At 36.4% G+C, this 20,454-nt stretch overlaps 1 protein-coding gene across 1 annotated transcript; it reads left to right on the top strand.

Moving 5' to 3' along the window:
- The first annotated feature begins 10,717 nt into the window (after positions 1-10,717).
- LOC110789935 (uncharacterized mitochondrial protein AtMg00810-like) lies at positions 10,718-11,716 on the top strand. The gene has a single exon (XM_021994656.1). The coding sequence runs from the start codon at positions 10,718-10,720 to the stop codon at positions 11,714-11,716; it is 999 nt and encodes a 332-aa protein (XP_021850348.1).
- The last annotated feature ends 8,738 nt before the right edge of the window (positions 11,717-20,454 follow it).

Here is a 20,454-nt window from a genome sequence, read left to right as displayed (position 1 = left end):
AAATATAACCTAAATCATATTTAAGTGTAACCGGCCAAGACCAAAGGCCTTGACCGGCCACACACCACACACGCACGCATATCCATGCGCACAGCACACACCGCAGGCCGAAGCCCACAACGCAGCCGAGCAGCATGGGTCGTGGGCCTTTGCTTTGCTCGCTGTTGTGTTGATGTGCCTTTGTGCATGCTGCCGTGGCCCTTGCCGGCTGGCTTGCTTGCTGCGTTGCGAGCTCGCTGGCTCGTTGGGCCTTGCGCACATGCGCGCTTGGCTCGACGGGCCGGCAACTCGAATGCGGCTCGTATTCGCGACGAACGCCTTACGCCTATTATTTATCGTATCGTACACGACGAATCACCGTCGTAAGATACGATTATTCGTTTCTCCTAGGTTACGAATATTCGCGATAGCATATACGATTCCGATGCAAGGTCGTATCGTATAATACGTTTTTCCAAACTAATTCCCGAAAAGCTATTAAATGAATTTCTGATTCATTTAATCCGGTGATCTGTTACATGTTTATTAGTGTGACCTTATAGGTTCAGTCAAGATTGAGTTGTGAGCCTAATATAGATTAGAACTCACTGATCGGAAGCATTGCTCCAATTAGATGTTTCGATCACTTGATCTTGCTGAATTAATTGTTCACAATTAATATGAACCTTGGTATTAGACTTAATGCACCTTGGGTCATTCAGACAAGTGTGCATTCACATTCCTTTGTCGCTTAGTGTTACTTGCGGAACATAAGGTAAGATCCAAGCCATCCTTATTAGGTCCAGAAGTGTTTCTCGGATTACAGAGTTCAACTGTTAAACTTTTACAGAAGGTTAAGCCTTAACTATTCTGAGCACGACCATGCATTTTCACAGTATCTAACTCTCCGAGAGGCCTTGTTACACAACAACACCATATCCTATCAAAGATAGGAGGAAAATCCATTCTTGCAATCTATGAACACTCACTTTGATTAATAGTACGCCCAATAACTGCTTTTATAACCTCCTTTTACGGTGCGACGTTTAGCTAGCATTAGAGCGAACTAATTCTCAAACGAGCAATCATAATTACTCATGTTCTGAGGAATGGTTCTAATCACCATTAAAGAACTACTTATGACATGACTTTAATCTCTTAAAGTGTTCTCATGGTCAATCCGATACAAGATCCAATAAGTATCTATGCAAATGATTTCTGACATCCAGTCCATCTAGTTCAAGAAACATAACAATAAATCAACTTGCAATCTAATCTTCATTAGTAATTGGTCGTCCAACCTTTCAATGACCTGGATTAGGGATCCTTTTTGTGATTTCAATATTCAAGTTCACTTATGGGTGTTTCTTTGTCAAAGAATCCATCTTGACATCCCATTTGAATGTTTTGAATCACTTGGACTTCATCATTTAATACTAAACCAAGATTAAATGATCTATGAAATATAATTTCATAAATGATAAATGTTTAACCAAATGCTTACCAATTTGTGGGCCTCTAACCCAAAATCAAGCATTCAATGTTTTGCAGATATAGGCCTTTCACCCAATGCTTAAAACATTCATGGAAATCAAACTTGATTCCATTTCTGCATATGAGTATTGTATCTCATTCGATGCATAGGTTTAGTTTATCATACTTTGCTATTATTAGCATCTTTTCTATCGAAAGCCTTTCGATGTAAGATGAAAAGATCTTTGAATATGTTTATAGAATGATCTAGTATTTCATTGTTGTTTACAATGATAATCATATCTAAAATAGAAAATCATCCAGATAGCAGACTTGTGATCAACCTGAGTTCATTGAAAAACTCCCTTTAGAAACAATTCCCTTTCATTGCTTCTTAGGAAATAATGAATTCATTATGTAGAATTACAAATGATGCTATCCTTTTGGAATACTCTAACCAGTTCACAGAGATGTGGGAGATAAATCTTTTAACTGAGAACTTGGAAACTAATCATTGATTCAGTTTCCCATGCATCACATATGGTTTAGAACCTATGTTACCACCTTTTAATCACGACGCCTAATTGCCCGTGTATGTTTGTGGTTTGCCTAACAACAAGATTCAACTTTGGCTTAGGCAAATGCATGTAGCATCAAAACTTTAGTTCATCTTCACTTCCTCTTATCAAGTGCTCATCCTACATATCCAAACGTATTGGATGTTCTTGATATTGTTCTAATGATCTTTGATCTAGATCAATAGAGATTGGTATAAACTCGTCACGATCCAATGTTCACGAGTTATCTTGGCGATCTATATATCACAACATACATGATTGATTGTAATGAAAAAACCATTCGCATTTTAAAATCTATCCATGTAACTTTTAACTTTATTCTGTTTCAAGAGATACTAAATCTTGCTAAAATCTTGGCATTTCCATGTGATATAAGGTGAAGGAACCTCTTCAAGGTCCTTCATGTTTAACTTTAGTGATAACAACCTAGCTTTATACTTTAGTTAAAGCATTCAGTACTTAGACTTACTCATATGGGTTGAGATTCTCTTTTGAGTCTCTCTATTGTGTTTGATTTAGTAATTACTTTTACTGAATCCAAACAACGATTTAGACCCTATCCAATAGATCTTTAACCCAGTATTTTTTAAGTTTCGCCATGGTTCTAATATTGACAAATACTTTCAAATCTAACCATTTAGAGTTTGAATGTCATTTTCAATTGAGAGATATTAATCTCATATATAGAACCAATAAACTTGACTTAGCTCCCACTAAACTCCTCATCTACAAGATGATCCATATTTTAATAAAGCTATGACTGCTCAATAGCCTCTTAGACAAATATGGTCCAATTACCACTTGCATGCTTTAATCTACGAATAGATTTCTTAAGCTTGCTCTTTTATCTAGCATACAAAACTTTTACATTGTGTGATGTACACAATTTCTTTCTACAAGTCCAATTGAGGAAGGTGTTTCATTTTCAAATTGCCATATTGCCATATGCAATGATTGCTAGATTTATCCAAAATAGTTCAAGAATTCCGACTTGGTGAAAAAGATTTCAACATTATCAACGCCGTGAAGTTGTTTATAATCTTTAACCACCAATCTAACTTTTCTTTTGTATGTGTATACAATATTATCTTTGTATGTTTTGAAAACATGTTTGCAACTAATGGGTGTGAACCCTTTATGCAAATCAACCTTGTATGTTTAAAACACATGTTTGCAACTAATGGGAGTGAACCCTTTATGCAAATCAACCAAATCATAGATTTGATTCTTTAAGATGAAGATACTTCGGATAAAATGGCCTCAAACCATTTTGTATGGCCTCGAACCATACTTATGTTTCTGATGGCCTCAAACCATACTTGGGAATTTTTAATTCGTCGTAGTTAACCTGTAACTCGTATGTTCTTGAAGCACTTCCAAAGTCTTCATAGCTTTCATTCCTCAAGACATCTATGTATCTATCTTGGTTGAATTCTATTCCTTATACGATTTACATAGGTATTGAACATCAAACATTAGTGTCTATAAAGACATTACTCAAGTCCTTTGAGTATTAGGATTCTTTTGAAGCACTTCTAAAGTCTTCCTGAAGCTTCTTCCAAAGGCTTCTAAGTATGAAGATTTTCCAAAGACTCCTAAGTATCCTACATTTTTTTGGTACATGACTCGAAGTTCTTTTGCGGTCACTTTGAGGTCATTTTCTCCCACTTGCCTTTTTGGAAATAAGATAGTTTCCTAAAAGACATTATCTAGAGCAACAACCATATGTTCTCAGATTTGTGGTAGAATCAATACCTTTTGTTTCTATGAGTCGCTCATAAAGAAACATATATCTATTCTTGAGTTTGTTTGATGTAAACACTAACTCCCACTGGGTTTGACAACCCTAGATATATATGCTGAAAAGATGTACTGAACCGAAGTTCAATCCTTATGACATCTTATCCTTAGCTTTGACAACTTTGTTTAGTGTGATAGTCGCTTGAGAGTATCATTTCGAAACTATATAGGAAAATAGTCGTGATTATCGTTAATCGAATAGATCCCGATTTCTCCATTTGGACATACCATGTTCTTATGGAGCTTCGATTGTCATATTGCCATATAAACAATCTAGATAATCTTTATTGGCTCATGCAAACATCACCTTGATCCAGTCTAGATGTTCCAAAATTCTTGCCAAGTTGATTTTATACCTTTTTGTGAATCGCATTGAAGCACTTCACATATTCCACTTTGAGTAAATATAGCCATATTTTCCCAAGTCCTTGTGAAATAGATAAGTCATAAAATCCATCTTTGGCCCATGAACATAATTGTCTAGACTCTTCTAACAATGGTCCATTTCTATGTCATGTTCAACAAGCAAGACCCACGTGTCTTAAATTAACCAACTTTCAGAAATCCATGCCATGGAATCTTAGAATGTTGTCTTGTTGATATGGTCGTATGACATTGCCAAAGATATGTGAAACCCAAATCAAAATGTTTGATTTGAACCTTTTGAAGTTTCAGTGTGAAGAGATTTGTTTGTTTATTAATCAATCATATGACTCAACCCTTAAATGACCATTTCATTCAAATAAACACTCAACGAATGTTTTTGTTGTCTTGAATGTGAGTCTTTCTGTTGTCCAAACAGAAATTGTTTATGATGATTAATGGAACATAATACCATTAAGTTCCAGCCTTTAGAAGGACGTTAAAACAAACATGATGGCCCTACAATTAATGTAGCACAACTTTGCTTCATTTTCCATTTGTAGGTCAATAACCAGACTTAGCTCCCGAGATTTGAGTTCTTAACAAGAGTTAGAACCTCAAGCGGTAATCTAATACCATAGAAATTTATTTTTTAAGTCGTTTCTCTTTAACACAAACTTTTAGGTAGAAAATGAATCTTGAATTCATTTCTTTTGTTCCCCTTTCCTATTCTAACACGTTTTCTTATAGTCCTAAAGATTTTACTCTTTGCTTGATCTTCTTACTTTTTTATGCTTACAAAGTCCCTTTCTTTTATTCACTTTGAATGACAACATCCAATTAGTCTAGTTCATTTATTGAATCTATCATTTTTATTAACTATTTATGTATAGAAAATGGAATAAATGTTTATGGAAATAATAGATGTCACATAAATATTTGTTATTATCGGCAACATTTTAGTCAAATCAATATGTTAATAATGGAAAACATATTTACTTACTATCTTTGTCTAGTTAGAATATTAAGCATATAAAATATGCAATATGTAATCGGACTGTAATTGCAAGATGGTTAAATGAATAATGTTCAAGATTTATTAACTATGCGGTAATTTATGGAAGAAAAATATTTCAGCCAAATATATTATAAAAAATGGCTAAATAATTTTAGAAAATCCATGCGTACACGAGACCTAATCTAATAGTTAAATAAAAACGTCCGATATACTATTTTTTATTTTTTTTGACGGGGATATACGAAAATATAGCTCTTGAAGAACAGATCAGAGGGGAATAAGAGAAAAAGGAGTTGTGTGGTGGGTGGGAGTAAATGTGTAATAAATAGTTGAATAAATTAACAAATCATGCTTCAAGAGTGGGTAAAAAAATTGCCTAGTGGGATTGAGAAAATTGTGAACAAAGTATGAGAAAGAATATAGAACCTATTTTTGCAAAATTATTAGGGCTTGTTGGATTTTCTACAAAAGACCAAAACGTTGAATAAATAACCCAAGATAAAATGGTAATTTATGATCAACTTTCATTTAATATATATCAAGTTTCAAATTAACAAATTAAACATCAAGTGTCAAATTATCAACTTTTATACCATATGAGGTGAGTCCTATATCCGGGAATCGGGTCTAGAGCTCCAACTTGAGTTGTTAAATCGCGCGGGTCTTCAGATCGCTTTTGGATCGGATGTAAACGGTTCGAGTAACGCAAAAGTTAGATAATGTAACGCAAAATTGCAACGAGTAGATACCAGTCAGACCCATGAGAGGCACATTGGAACGCTGCCTAGAACATGCTGAAGTACTTGAAAAGGCACAAAGATGGTTTCCTTGTCTATGGTGGAGATGATGAATTAATTGTTAAAGGCTATACAGACGCAATTTTCCAAACCGACAAAGATGATTTCTGATCACAGTCTGGGTTTGTCTCCTGCCTCAACGGAGGTGCAGTAAGCTGGAAAAGTGTTAAGCAAAGCACTATTGCGGATTCTACAACTGAAGCGGAGTACATTGCTGCACATGAAGCAGCAAAGGAAGCAATTTGGCTAAGGAAGTTCATTGGTGAACTTGGTTTAGTCCCCTCTATTAAAGGACCAATAGCTCTATATTGTGGCAATAACAGAGCTATTGCGCAGGCAAAGGAGCCTAGACACCACCAGAGAGTCAAACATGTACTTCGTAGATTTCACCTTCTACGAGAAATTATGGAGAGAAATGAAGTTGAGATAAGCAAGATTGGAACTGATGACAACATCTCAAATCCATTAACTAAACCTTTGCCGCCAGCGAAGCATAACTCGCACATTGCAGCTATGGGAATCAAGCATATTGGAAAATGGCTTTGATGTCCTTATTACATGTTTTTGAGTTTTTAGAGATTAAAATACTTTGTAAAACATTTTGGTTAACCATTCGTAGAAATGAATAAATTCATTTTTCCATTTAATTTTGTGGTTTATTAAATGATGAGTCGTTTCAATTTGACAATATTCAAGATAGACTTCCAGGACCAATCCTGTGACTAAGAAATTTCTATCAAGTGAACTTGAAGGTCAAAATTTGAAAATGGTCCCTGGTCGGAAGTTTTGTATAAAGGTGGACGCATAGAAAACGCTAGACGACTAGAATGCAAGATGACTAGTAGTTCTGTTTCTTGAACTATGTGGACATGGCAATGTCGCAATCATTTGCATAGGTACTTACTTGATAAGACTAGTATCAGACAGACCTATGAAACTTTACTATAGGAGATGAAAATCTGTCATAAAGTTTCATTATATTATTAGACACTAAATCCTCAATACTTGAGTGATTTGAGATTACTTGTTTGAGAACTGTTTACTTTGACGTTGTCAACCGTTGCACCGTAAAAGGATACTATAACATCAATGCTCAGGTAATCACATATCAAACGAAGTCTAAACTCAAGATCGCAAGATTGGGATTGTCCTCCCATAAATCGGGATGAGATGCCGAAAGTTGTACAAGGCCACTCGAAGAGCTAGAAATTGTAAAATGCATGATCGTTCCTAGATGAATTATAGGCTGTGGTTATCTGTTTATTTGATCAGTTGAACTCTGATAACGAGAAATACCTCTAGACATAACAAGGATGACTACTCTTACCTTATGTTCATGAGCAGGCATCAAGCGACAAAGGAATTAGGAAATGCACACTTGTCCCTAAGGACAAGTGGGATACTAAAGGAAAAATTCCCTTGGTCCAAGTTTTCATTTAATGGATTTAACACTAAGTCTAATAAATGCGGTTCTGTATTAATTAAACAAGTTAATTATTCAGTGAGATCAAGTGATCTGAATGCCTAGCTAGAGGCCGCTTCAGTTCAAGTGGAATTTTTATTAATACCATGGAATACTCTTGACTAAACCCGTAGGCTCACACAAATCTTACGTGAACGAATTAGTGAATATAATATTCATTAAGTACTCTATTTATGGTTATTCGGAAATGATGGGTCTTGGTTCCAGTGGGAGCTAAAATCATCAAAAGGAAAAGAAAGAATATTTGCCTGAATTGAAGATATTATTGTAAACGGAAATATGGTTTATGAAGGAAATATAAATATTATCCAAGTTAAAGATATTGCCGGAAACGGAAATATGGTTCATATCGGAAAATATTATCGAAAATATAAATATTACCGGAATCGGAAATATTGACGGAAACGAAAATATTATCGGAATCGAAAATATTGTCGGAATCGAAAGAAACGTAAATATTGTTCGAATCGGAAATAAATTCGAAATTCGGAAAAAGAATCGGAAGCACGATGAGCGACAGGCCGACAAGCGAGCCAGCCCATCGCTCGACAAGCAAGTCCGCATAGCACGACAAGCCAGCGCCATGCACAATGCCCATCGTCACCACCAGGCCCAACGCCCTGCGTGACCTGCGAGCCAAGGCAGCGTGCGCGCCAAGGCAACGTTGGCGCCAAGGCCCAAGCCTACACGCGCATGTCATCAACTTAGGCGCCAAGATACTTGGGCCATAAGTTTTTTGTTTTCCTAATCTTACGTTAATTAGAATTCTAGGATAAATTAGTGTTTAATTATTCCTAGAATACTAAGTGGTTATGTTTAACTAGAATCCTAATGGATTTAGTTAATCGATTCCGTAGGAATAGATGTAGGGGAATACATGTAAATACAATGTAACGCAGTGGAATAATTACCAAAAGCAGGAAGCATGTATAAAGTACAGATTAAGCAAACTTACATTCGAAGCGTGTTTTCCCAGTTCAACGAATCACGAACACGAACAAAGAACTCCAAATGTCGTTCCTCTACTTGGTTCACAGACACGTTCAGATCCGTCTTGAGATTCTTAGCTTAGACGTCACTCAAGAGTTTTTAGCTTTTAGGGAAGAACAGTATGAACGAAGGCAAAGAGAGAATTAGGGTTTCTCTTTGATTAGGTATTTACTGAACTACGTAGAATTAGAATTGTGTTGTGTTGGAAAAACATTAAGAGAGGTGGTGTGTTATAATCCTAAGGTTATAACATGACCGGCCAAGGCACCAGGCCTCAACCGGCTAGCTACACGCACAAGCCTACGAAGCAGCGCGCACAAGGCAACGCAGCCGTGGGACTTGGGCCTCGCTGCTTGCTTGCTGCCAACGCTGTTGTCCGCGCGCGCCGAGCCGTGGCATTGCGGGCTTGCTCTCGCTACTGGCGAGCTGCTGGTTCATTGGGCCTTGCGTGCTTGGCTCGATGGGCCTGCAGCCTCGTTTCGCTCGTATCCGCGACCAACGCCTCACGGCTATTGTTAATCGTATAGTACTTGACGAATCACCGTCGTATGATACGGTTATTGTTACGCATAGCTTACGAATATTCGCGATACGATATACGATTCCAATCCAACGTCATATCGTATATTTATGTTTTTCCGAACTACTTCCCGAAAAGCTATTTAATGAATTTCTGATTCATTTAATCTAATGATCTGTTACATCCATTGGTGTGACCTTATAGGTTCAGTCAAGATTAAGCTGTGAGCCTAATATAGATTAGAACTTAATGATCGAAAGCATTGCTCCAGCTAGCTGTTCCGATCACTTGATCTCACTAAATTAATTGTTAGTAATTAATTTGAACCTTGGTATTAGACTAATGCACCTTGTGTGAAGGACATATTTCCTTCAATAGACTTCTCTATTTCCACCCTATAAATATGTGATTCATGATCACACAATTTATAAGTTTGATAACACATTAAATTCAACCGTGTTTAATAGTTGCATATCACATATTGTGAGTTCCCGAGTGCATAAAACCTTTGATTATATCCTAGTTGTATGAACCTAAGGCGGTTCCGAACATGTTGTGGACTATCTACGAAGGTGCCACATTTGGAGCTCTATACTTATTCTTGTTTGGTTTGGGAGAAGTTAGGGAAGGCACGCATCACATTGTATGTATACTAAATTATGCTAATTGATAATGTGGTAATTAATTTGGATTCTTGGCTTTATGGTTTTTCTGCATGAATTATATTGTTCATAACCTATCAGCATCTACTCGTACCACTTAGTCACAATTTCATCTCCATAATCCTACAACCTATCCATTCAAAAATTCCTTTTGATTCTCCTATTCACACACAAATCATTCACACCAACACAGAATCTCCACCTTCTTTATCTCCTATCTCTTTTTCTACTATTCCCATATCTCCATCATCTTTACTTATTCTTGCTGAGACTTCTTCTCCTATTGATCAACCCAACAGAAGATTAACACCTTAAGGATTTTGTTTGTTCAAAACCTGTTAGAAATGGTGTAATCTTGTTGCCTATGACAGTCTACTTGAAAAGCAAAAGGTTCTCATTGTTGATCACATGGATCACATTGAACAAACATCAATTATAGGAGCTGCTATAGATACGAAATGGCCAGACGTTATGGAGAAGAAAATTACAGCCTATAAAAATAATTCTTGGGATTTTGTTTTACTTCCAAACGGGAAGAAAGCAATTGGTTGTAAGTGGGTTTACAAATCAAGAAGAATGCAGATGGATCTATTGAAAGGTATAAAGCCAGACTGGTTGCTAAGGGTTTGACACATAAGTATGGTATTGTCAAAATGTCAACTATTAGATGTTTAATCTGACTTGCTTCTAGCAAGAATAGGAAATTGTTTCAATTATACATCAATAATGCTTTTCTCCATGGAAACTTTGATGTGCAGGTTTTCATCAAGGTTCATGAAGGTGTCAATGCTACTGCTGGTCATGTTTGTAAGATCACCAAGTCTCTCCATGGGCTCAAACAAGCCTCCAGACAATGGTTTGTTTGACTTCTAGATGAATTGAAGTCCCAAGGATAAAAGCAATAAAACAATTATTATTCTCTTTTTATTAAACATCACTACTCTCATATCAATGTGGTGGTTGTGTATGTGGATGATATTATCATCACAGTTCTGATGAGGCTTAAATTTCTACTTTGAAAGCTCGATTTCATCACACTTTTAGAATCAAGGATATGGGTTTGCTCAGTTACTTTCTTGGTATTGAAGTCAGTAATACTCCTAATAATTACATCCTTACTCAAAGAAAGTACACTAAGGAAATGTTAACTGACTATGAGCTTGACATTTCCAAACCTGCAGTCACACCATTTCCATTAAATCTAAAGCTTTCTCCCGAGGGTGATAATTATCCTAATGCTGGCCTATGTAGATGTTATGTAGGCAAGTTAAACTTCCTTCCTCATACCAGACCAGACCTTTCTTTTGATGTTCAATCTCTCAGCCAGTTCTCGCATTCACCAAAGCTCTCTCATATTGTTTCTCTCACTCACACTCTCGGATATGTTAATCACACAACATGTCAAGACATCATTTTAAGGGCCACATATCCACTTACTCTAAAAGATTTGTCTCACTCTGATTGGGCAGCTTGTCCTTCAACCAGGAGATCAGTAACAAGTTATATTCTCCTCCTTGGTACTTCTCCAATCAGTTGGAAATCCAAGAAGCAATCCACTGTTTCTAAAAGTTCTTCTGAAGCAGAATACATGGAAATGTCTCAAGTTGTTGGTGAGGTCTCATGGATAGTCAGATTGCTACAGGAATTGGGTATCCAAGGTTTAAAACCATTTCAAATTAACTGTGATAATCAGTATGATCTTCGTATTGCCAAGAACCCTATTTTGCATGAAAGGAAAAAACATATTGAAGTAGATTGTCACTTCACCAGAGATAAAGTTCTTAAAGGTCTTCTTAATCTCCCTACACAACATCAATTGGCTGACATATTCTCCAAGATTCTGCTGAGTTCTCATCATACGAATCTATTTTCCAAACATGGCATGGTCAATGTCTTATACATACCAAGTTTGAAGGGGGGTGTTGGTGTCACTTTCCTACTACCATTGCTAACCTTATGCTCTCTTATGTTCTACATTTCATATATAGAGCAGGGCACATCAATGCATCTTTTTACCGGCAACAACACACTAACCAACCGGCCTGCCTTCTAGAAGCTATCTCAACATCTCCGAAAACTTCTCCTTAAATTTAGGGAGTCTAATAGAGTTCAGTTAGGAAGCCTCATTGTAATAATGCTTCATTGTTAGTTGTAGTTGTCGAGGTGTTAATAAGTACCAACCTTATTGGTTTGAATACCTCACCACTTGTTGATACAGTGTAGATGTTGTATTCTTCCTCATTAATTTATTCAATAATGAACTTTTATTTCTCTGAATTCTCTAAACTCTCTGTATCTTTCTTAAAGCTTGATGAAATTCAGTTTCTAGAAAAAAAATCATCCTAGATGATGATTTCTAACAGAATCGCCTTACTCTGATAGGTAAAACTTGATTTATAATAGGAAAAAAAGGGGAACGTTTTTCAATTTTATATTTTAACAATTATTTTCTTGCTCCTTTTTAACTCAAATTCATCATCGGAAGTTAAGTAGCAATCCGCATCTCAACATTTCATGCATCCGATATCATCCAAAACAACTCCGAACACTCTAAAAACATCCAAATAACTATGTGAACCACCTGAAACATTTAGAAAACACAAACAAAGCATAATAGAGCACAGAATGGAAATGCAAGTGGGACTAATAATGCAACTAATAAGAGCAAAATGTGTATGAATGCAACCTAAAGGTGTTTGAAATACTCTATATAAATAGGCATCATCAGAAGAGAAATGAACAAACTCTTCTGCTCCTTATTGGATTTCCATTCCCATTTCCTATTCTAGCAAATGTTTTGAGGTAAGAAGAATAACATGGTAAAGGAGGCGTGCCTAAAATTAAATAAAAACGTTAATTGTTAAAAATATGATACGACTTACCCTAATACGGGTGTAATATATATATAATAGATCAATGTTAATTTTAATATAATATATATATATATATAATAGATCAATGTTAATTTAAATGTATGATTTGTCCGATTTGTCCATATACATTCTTGCCATATATTAGGGACATCTTAGACTACTGTCTAGAGGGACTCCAAAAAGTCATTTATGTTAATGAAACCAGGGGTTTCATTATAGAACAGAGATAGAGATTTCCAACATTTTTGAAATTAACTTTTATGTAGTTTATATTCATATCTTCTAAGGAAAAATTGTCCTTGTCTAAAAACTGAGATCAATATTATCCAACCCGGGACAACTCAAAGACCGGGATGAATGTCTCCGGTCCAGTCAAGTCCATCCCCTTTTTCCGGTCTGAACCAGCTTTTAAACACCCTTCGGTATCCATTGGTGTGACCTTATAGGTTCAGTCAAGAATAAGTTGTGAGCCTAATATAGATTAGAACTCACTGATCGAAATCATTGCTCCAGCTAGCTGTTCCGATCACTTGATCTCATTGAATTAATTGTTCGTAATTAATCTGAACCTTGGTATTAGACTAATGCACCTTAGGTGAAGGATATATTTCCTTCAGTCTCCCACTTGTCATTCGGATAAGTGTGCATTCACACTCCTTTTCCGCTTAGTGTTACTTGTTGAACATAAGGTAAGATCCAAGCCATCCTTATTAGGTTCAGAAGTGTTTCTCTGATTACTGAGTTCAACTGTTAAACTTTTACAGAAGGTTAAGCCTTAACCATTCTTAGCACGGCCATGCATTTTCATAGTATCTAACTCTCCCAGATGCCTTGTTACACAACAACACCATACCTATCAAAGATAGGAGGACAATCCATTCTTGAAATCTATAACACTCACTTTGATTCATAGTACGCCCAATAACTGCTTTTATAGCCTCCTTTTACGGTGCGATGTTTTGCGAGCATTAGAGCGAACTAGTCTTCAAACGAGCAATCATAATTACTCATGTTCTGAGGAATGGTTCTAATCACCATTAATGAGAACTGCTTATGACATGACTTTAATCTCTTAAAGTGTTCTCATGGTCAATCCGATACAAGATCCAATAAGTATTTATGCAAAAGATTTTGACATCCAGTCAGTCTAGTTCAAGAAACCGAACTACAAATCTACTTGCAATTTAATCTTCATTAGTCATTGGTCGTCCACCTTTCAATGACTTGGATTAGGGATCCTTTGTGACTTCAATGTTCAAGTTCACTTATGGGTGTTTCTTTGTCGAAGAATCCATCTTGACATCCCATTTGAATATTTTGAATCACTTGGACTTTTTATTTAATACTAAACCAAATTAAATGAATATGAAATAAAGAATTTCATAAATATGAAATGGTTAAACCAATTGTTTTAAACACAAATCTAACAGATGTTCTAAAACAAAACTTAGAAAATCAAAGCCATTCTCCAACATGCTTGATTCCCATGGTTGCTACATGTGCGTTGTGTTTCACTTGTGGCAACGGTTTAGTCAATGGATCTGCGATGTTGTCGTCAGTTCCAACACCTTGCAAATCTCGATTTCTTTCCTTTCAACAATTTCTCGAAGTATGTGAAATCGCCGCAGTACGTGCTTGGACTTCTGGTGGCTCTTAGGCTCCTTTTCCTGGGCAATGGCTCCGATATTTTCGCAATACAAAGCCATTGGTCCTTTAATGGAGGGGACAAACCCAAGTTCTTCGACGAACTTCCGAATCCAAACAGCTTCCTTTGCTGCTTCTGAGGCAGCAATGTACTCGGCTTTAGTTGTAGAATCCGCAATAGTTCTTTGCTTAGCACTTTTCCAGCTTACTACTCCGCCATTGAGGCAGAACACAAAACCAGACTGTGATCTGAAATCATCTCTGTCGGTTTGAAAGCTTGCGTCCGTATAGCCTCTAACAATCAACTCATCTGTACCACCATATATAGACTATAAATTTATCCTTTGTCCTTTACAGGTACTTTAGGATATTCTTGGCGACAGTCCAATGCGCCTCACCTGGGTCTGACTGGTACCTGCTCGTTGCACTGAGTGCAAACGAAACATCCGGCCTTGTACAAATCATAGCATACATGATGGATCCACTAGTCGAAGCGTATGGAGTCTCACACATCCTTCTACGAGCATCAGATGTCTTGGGACACTGAGTCTTACTTAGATATGTGCCATGTGACATGGGTAGATGGCCTCTCTTGGCTCCCATCATATTGAAATTAGCTAGCACTTTGTCAATGTAAGTGCTCTGGCTTAGTCCAATCATCCTCTTAGATCTATCCCTATAGATCTTGATGTCCAATATGTATTGTGCCTCTCCTAAGTCTTTTATTGAGAAACACTTTAAATTCCAAGCCAAGTCTTTACAGACTCCATCATAGGAATGTTGTTTCCAATACGAAGTATGTCGTCTACATACAAGACTAGGAATGCAATTTTACTCCCACTGACTTTCTTCTATACACAATATTCGTCCTGATTCTTGATGAAGCCAAATATATTGACTGCTTCATCAAATCGTATATTCCAGCTCCTTGATGCCTGCTTTAATCCATACATGGATTTCTTAAGCTTGCATACCTTTCCTTGATTCTTTTGATCGACAAAACCCTCCGGTTCTGTCATAAACACAGTCTCTTCAAGAATACCATTCAAGAAGGCTGTTTTGACATCCATTTTCCATACTTCATAATCATGAAACGCGGAAATCGCAAGGATTATTCGAATAGACTTAAGCATAGCGACTGGAGAAAAGGTTTCATCGTAGTCAACGCTGTGAACTTGCCTGTAACCTTTTGCTACCAATCTATCCTTGTATATGTTTACAATTCCATCCCTCTATTTCTTAAAATTGAAGACCCATTTGCATCAGATAGGTGTAAACCCATCCGGCAAATCTACCAAATCCCAGACTTGATTTTCAGACATGGAGTCTATCTCAGATTTCATGGCCTTTAACCATTTAGTGGAGCTTGGGCTCGTCATAGCTTGCTTGTAGGTCATAGGTTCATCACTATCTAATATGAGAACTTCTAAGTTTTCAGTCAAGAGGACGCCTGTCCATCTGTCCGGCTGAACCTTAGTTCTATGTGACCTACGAGGGGCAACAACTTCTTGAGGAACTACTCCCACTAGCTCTTCTAAAAGCCTTGGAGGTTCTTTACCTTGAACTGCTTCTAAAGAGTTCTTGGTTCGTTGTTCGTCTAAAATCTCTTCGAGGTCTATTATTCTCCCACTTGTCATTTTGGAAATGTGATTTCTTTCCAAAAGACACCGTCACGAGCAACGAATACCTTGTTCTCTGACTTGTTGTAGAAGTAATACCCCTTAGTTTCTTTTGGATATCTAACAAAGAAACATTTATCAGATTTTGTTTCGAGCTTGTCCGAAATTAATCGCTTGACATATGCTTCGCAACCCCAAATCTTCTGAAAAGACAACTTTGGAAGTTTCCCAGTCCATAATTCGTATGGATCGGAGTCTTTTCAACAGCTTTTGACGGAGCACGATTCAGTGTGACTACTGTTGTTTGCAACGCATGTCCCCAAAATTATAAAGGAAGTTCGGCTTGACCCATCATTGACCTGACCATATCGAGTAAGGTCATGTTTCTACGTTCCGACACTCCATTCCATTGATGTGTCCCCGTAGCAGTCAATTCAGAAAGAATACCGCATTATTTTAGATGGTCATCAAACTCGTGACCAAGATATTCACCTCCTCAATCTGATCTTAGAGCTTTGATTTTCTTTCCATGTTGATTCTCTACTTCATTTTGAAATTCTCGGAATTTCTCAAACGATTCAAACATGTGTTTCATTAAGTAAATATAGCCATATCTGCTGAAATCGTCCGTAAATGTTATGAAATAGCTGAAATCACCTCTAGCTTTCGTACTCATAGGCCCACATATGTCCGTATGTATTAGCCCTAGTAGTTCACTTGCTCTTTCTCCCACCTTTGAGAAAGGTCTCTTTGTCATTTTGCTAAGTAAACAAGATTCACATTGATCAATCTTCTCTAAGTCGTATGATTCTAGATTGCCCTTCCTTTGAAGTCTTTCCATGCGCTTTGTGTTTATATGGCCTAATCGACAATGCCACAGATATGTGAGATCGGAATCACCAGTTTTAGCCTTTTTGGTATTTATGTTATAAATGTGTTTGCTTGTACCTAGCACATATAGACCATTTTCTTGTTGTGTGAACTATAAAACATTCCGTTCAAAGAAAAAGAACAAATATTGTCTTTCAATTGAAATCTAAAACCTTTAGAATCCAAACTTGAAACGGAAATAATGTTTCTGGTGACACTAGGAACATAGTAACAGTTTTCTAGTTCCAAAACAAAACCACTAGGCAAAGATATAAAATAAGATCCTACGGCTAATGCAGCAATCCGTGCTCCATTTCCCACGCGTAGATCCATCTCGCCTTTATCAAGTTTTCTACTTCTCCTTAGTCCTTGCGAATTGGAACATAAGTGTGAGCCACAACCAGTATCTAATACCCAAGAAGTAGAATTTGCAAGATTAAAATGTATAACATACATACCTGAAGGAGAAGCAACGTTTTCGTCCTTCTTTCCTTCCTTTAGTTTGGGGAAATCTATTTTGTAATGACCAATTTCATTACAATTGAAGCAATGCGATGTAGAAGGAGAAGTGTTCTTCCTCATCTTGCTCTTGGAAGGCGCCAGTTGCCCTCCGGGAGTGGATAAAGATGTAGCCTTGCTTTTCTTTACCTTGCACACTTTCTTGTATTTAGTGCACTTCACATTCAAAGGGTCTTGCTTGAACTTAAGGATTCTCTCGAATTTCTCGAGCAATTCCACAAGTTCACTGAATGTGTTCTCTTTCTGATTAAAGAGATAGTGCATCTTAAACCCCTCATAATCCCTATGAAGAGAATTTAGCACAAGTGTAATAGCTATTGGCTCTTTGATGGAACCACCAAGTCTCTCAATTGTGAAAATATTCCAGTCATCATATTCACATTAGACCGAATTGGTGTGTTTCTGTCCATCTTAACCTTGTAAATGCGCTTTTCTGCCTCTAGAAGCTCGACCTCCAGGCACGATCTATGTGGGGTAATGAGTTTGAGATTTCTCATTGAATTAGCCAATTCATCAACCCCGTTGCCAATAGTTTGGCCCTTGGGTTGATACCTCACACGACATCTATCCCTTAGTTGACTTGGGAATGCATGAGGCTCATAGGTTATGAACCTCCCTCTGCAATTTTGAGGAATAGATTTTAGGATAAACTCCGAGACAATGTACTTGTGAAGTGCCCACTTTTTGTACCTTTTTGGAGTCATACCCCGCGCATAATAGCTAGGAAAAAGTTGTTCAATGACATAGCGCATGTCGTTAACATTTAAAACTTCGATAAGTTTCCTTTCCCATTCAAGAAAGTTAGTCAAGTTTAACTCGACATCCAGTATTTTTGATGCTTTGATTGTTGTTTTAGACATTCTACATTTGAAAAGAATTCGTAATAAATAACCATTCATAATCTTTAATAACTTTGAAATAATGCGATCATGCAATCATTAAAGCTATTAAACATTAAGCAACTTTGGCATGCCTTAAGTCTTTTAAGATTCTAGGTAAGCAAAACCTATTGCTAGTAATCTCCAAATTACTCTTGGTTAATAAATTAATACCATAATTTATTCCTTTGCCACAACATATGTCATTGTTGTTTAAGTTAAAACCACAATCAACGTGTTCCTTTGGGATACCTTACCATCTAAGTCAACTACAATAGCACCTCGCTTTGGCGGAAACCTACTACCTTAGATCCTTAGATTTTTGTAAGTGCTTGATTTGGAAGGAAATTTTAAAATCAATATTACTTTGGACCTAGTTGTTTCTATGTTGGTTCCATTATTTAGTGAACTAAATCTAATCGAGCATATAAACAACAGTCATGCATAATATACATTCATTCACAATATATATAGTGCATAAATTAATTTTGGTGAACTAGTATGGCCCAAAACTTTGTCTTGAAGCATCCAATCTTCTTCACCTTGTTAGCTTGGCATCGTCTTGAACTTCATTCAATAAGATAACTTAAAGTTCTAAACTTCCTAGAAATACTTGAAATAATTAAATAATTACATCAAAATTTCAATGGTACACATACCATATTTAAAACTTTACATTCAAAGATAAAATGCTACGCAGACCGTATTTAACTATCCTAGATTGGCCATACCAATCACCTTGAATACCTGCAATACATAAAATAATTTCTATGCATTCATCCATTCGTGTCCTAAAACGAATGGCCCAAATAAATATGCAAGTATTTACATGATTTATTTAAAAATCACGTTCACATAAAACGCGTCCTAAAAGATTAATCAATTCCGAATTATTAATCCCTAGAATTATTTTAATCAAAATTTAATTCAATTAAAATAATGGTGCCCTACGAAAATAATAAAATTTATTATTTCATTTAATTTCATTAAATGGCTCCCAATTAAACCAATATTTTAATTTGGATAATTTAATTTAAATATAAAAATCCATTGTTAGCCATTTCATGCAAAAACTAAATTTAAAACCCAAACGAACAAAATAGCCAATTTGTGCAACACGGGCTAGGCTTGCGCCCAGCCCAACATCGCCTTAGTGCATTGCGTTCCATACAAGCCCTCGAGGAGCATCGCCTCTGCCTCGCAAAGCACAACGCACAGCCCGCAAGCCAAGGCCTGCTGCTACTGCTTTGCTCGTCGCTGCTCGCAACCCAAGGCTAGCGTTGTGCCTTGCTTGCTCGCTGCTTTGTCGTTGAGCCAATTCAGGCACAGCTACTGCCTTGCTCGTTGTTGTGGCCAGTGCGCGCTGGCACGCCCAACTCGCTTGTTGTTGCTGCGCCAAGCTATTGGGAGGCAGCGCGCATGGGCTACGCCCAGCCACACGCACCGCACACCCATGTTCCGCACCAAAAAAAATAATTTTTAATTTCACGGAACTTTATTTGCATGAGTTAGTTTTCTTGAAATAAACAAAATTAATCGTTTGATTTTCGAAAAATAACAAAGTGGGTGATTTAATTAATTTTCCAACAATCCAATTTTGAGAAATTTATTAAATCTTGGCTAGCAACATTCAAATTTAATGAACGATCATTATCAACAAAAATTTGAACATATTTGATAATCTAATCCATAATTTCAAATCGTTCTAAACATTTAAATTTCAGATTTTTATCAATTTGGTTTAAGTGTTGATTAAAATTAACAAATCTAATCAAAATTTTAATCCAATAATTTTTAGAAACTGCCACTTAACATAAAATTTTATTCCCTTTCCCAATTAAACAAATTTTCAGATTTAAATTATTTAAAAAATCAATTTACGATCTAAAAATCACCAATTTAGGGAAAAATAATATTAGGGTTTATACTTAACATTTATGACCGAAATTTTAACAATAATTTTAAAATATACCCAACAACAGTAGGGAAAAATTTCAACTAATTCCGAGTAGTTTAGGTCGTGCAATTAATTGAAAAAATTTCCAAAATTGTTAAATTAATTCATTAATTAACAAAAACGCCCAAAAACTTGAACTTCGGGGACTGTTTTTGCGATTCTGTACCCACGACTTGATCTTAAAGCTCCATTTTCTATCAAATTAGGGTCAGAGAAATCAAATTTCCGGCAATTTTCGAATTCAGAACATATTCTACGATCTATCCAAAAATTCAGAAATATTTCGAAAATTCATGAAAAAATTCAGAAAAATTCGACAAAACCAAAAACATAGTAACATGCTAAAAAGTACATAAATATATGTTGCTCATGATACCACTGTAGGGAAATACAGTTAAATACATATTAACGCAGCGGAATAATCCCCAGAG

The sequence above is a fragment of the Spinacia oleracea genome, chromosome 3 (genome assembly GCF_020520425.1).
Source record: "Spinacia oleracea cultivar Varoflay chromosome 3, BTI_SOV_V1, whole genome shotgun sequence".
NCBI classification, from domain to species: domain Eukaryota; kingdom Viridiplantae; phylum Streptophyta; class Magnoliopsida; order Caryophyllales; family Amaranthaceae; genus Spinacia; species Spinacia oleracea.
This window is presented reverse-complemented; position numbering and strand designations above follow the sequence as displayed.

Bases quoted from the DNA above. Each gene is read 5' to 3' on its own strand.
- LOC110789935 (XM_021994656.1), top strand. From the start codon at position 10,718: ATGGGTTTGCTCAGTTACTTTCTTGGTATTGAAGTCAGTAATACTCCT.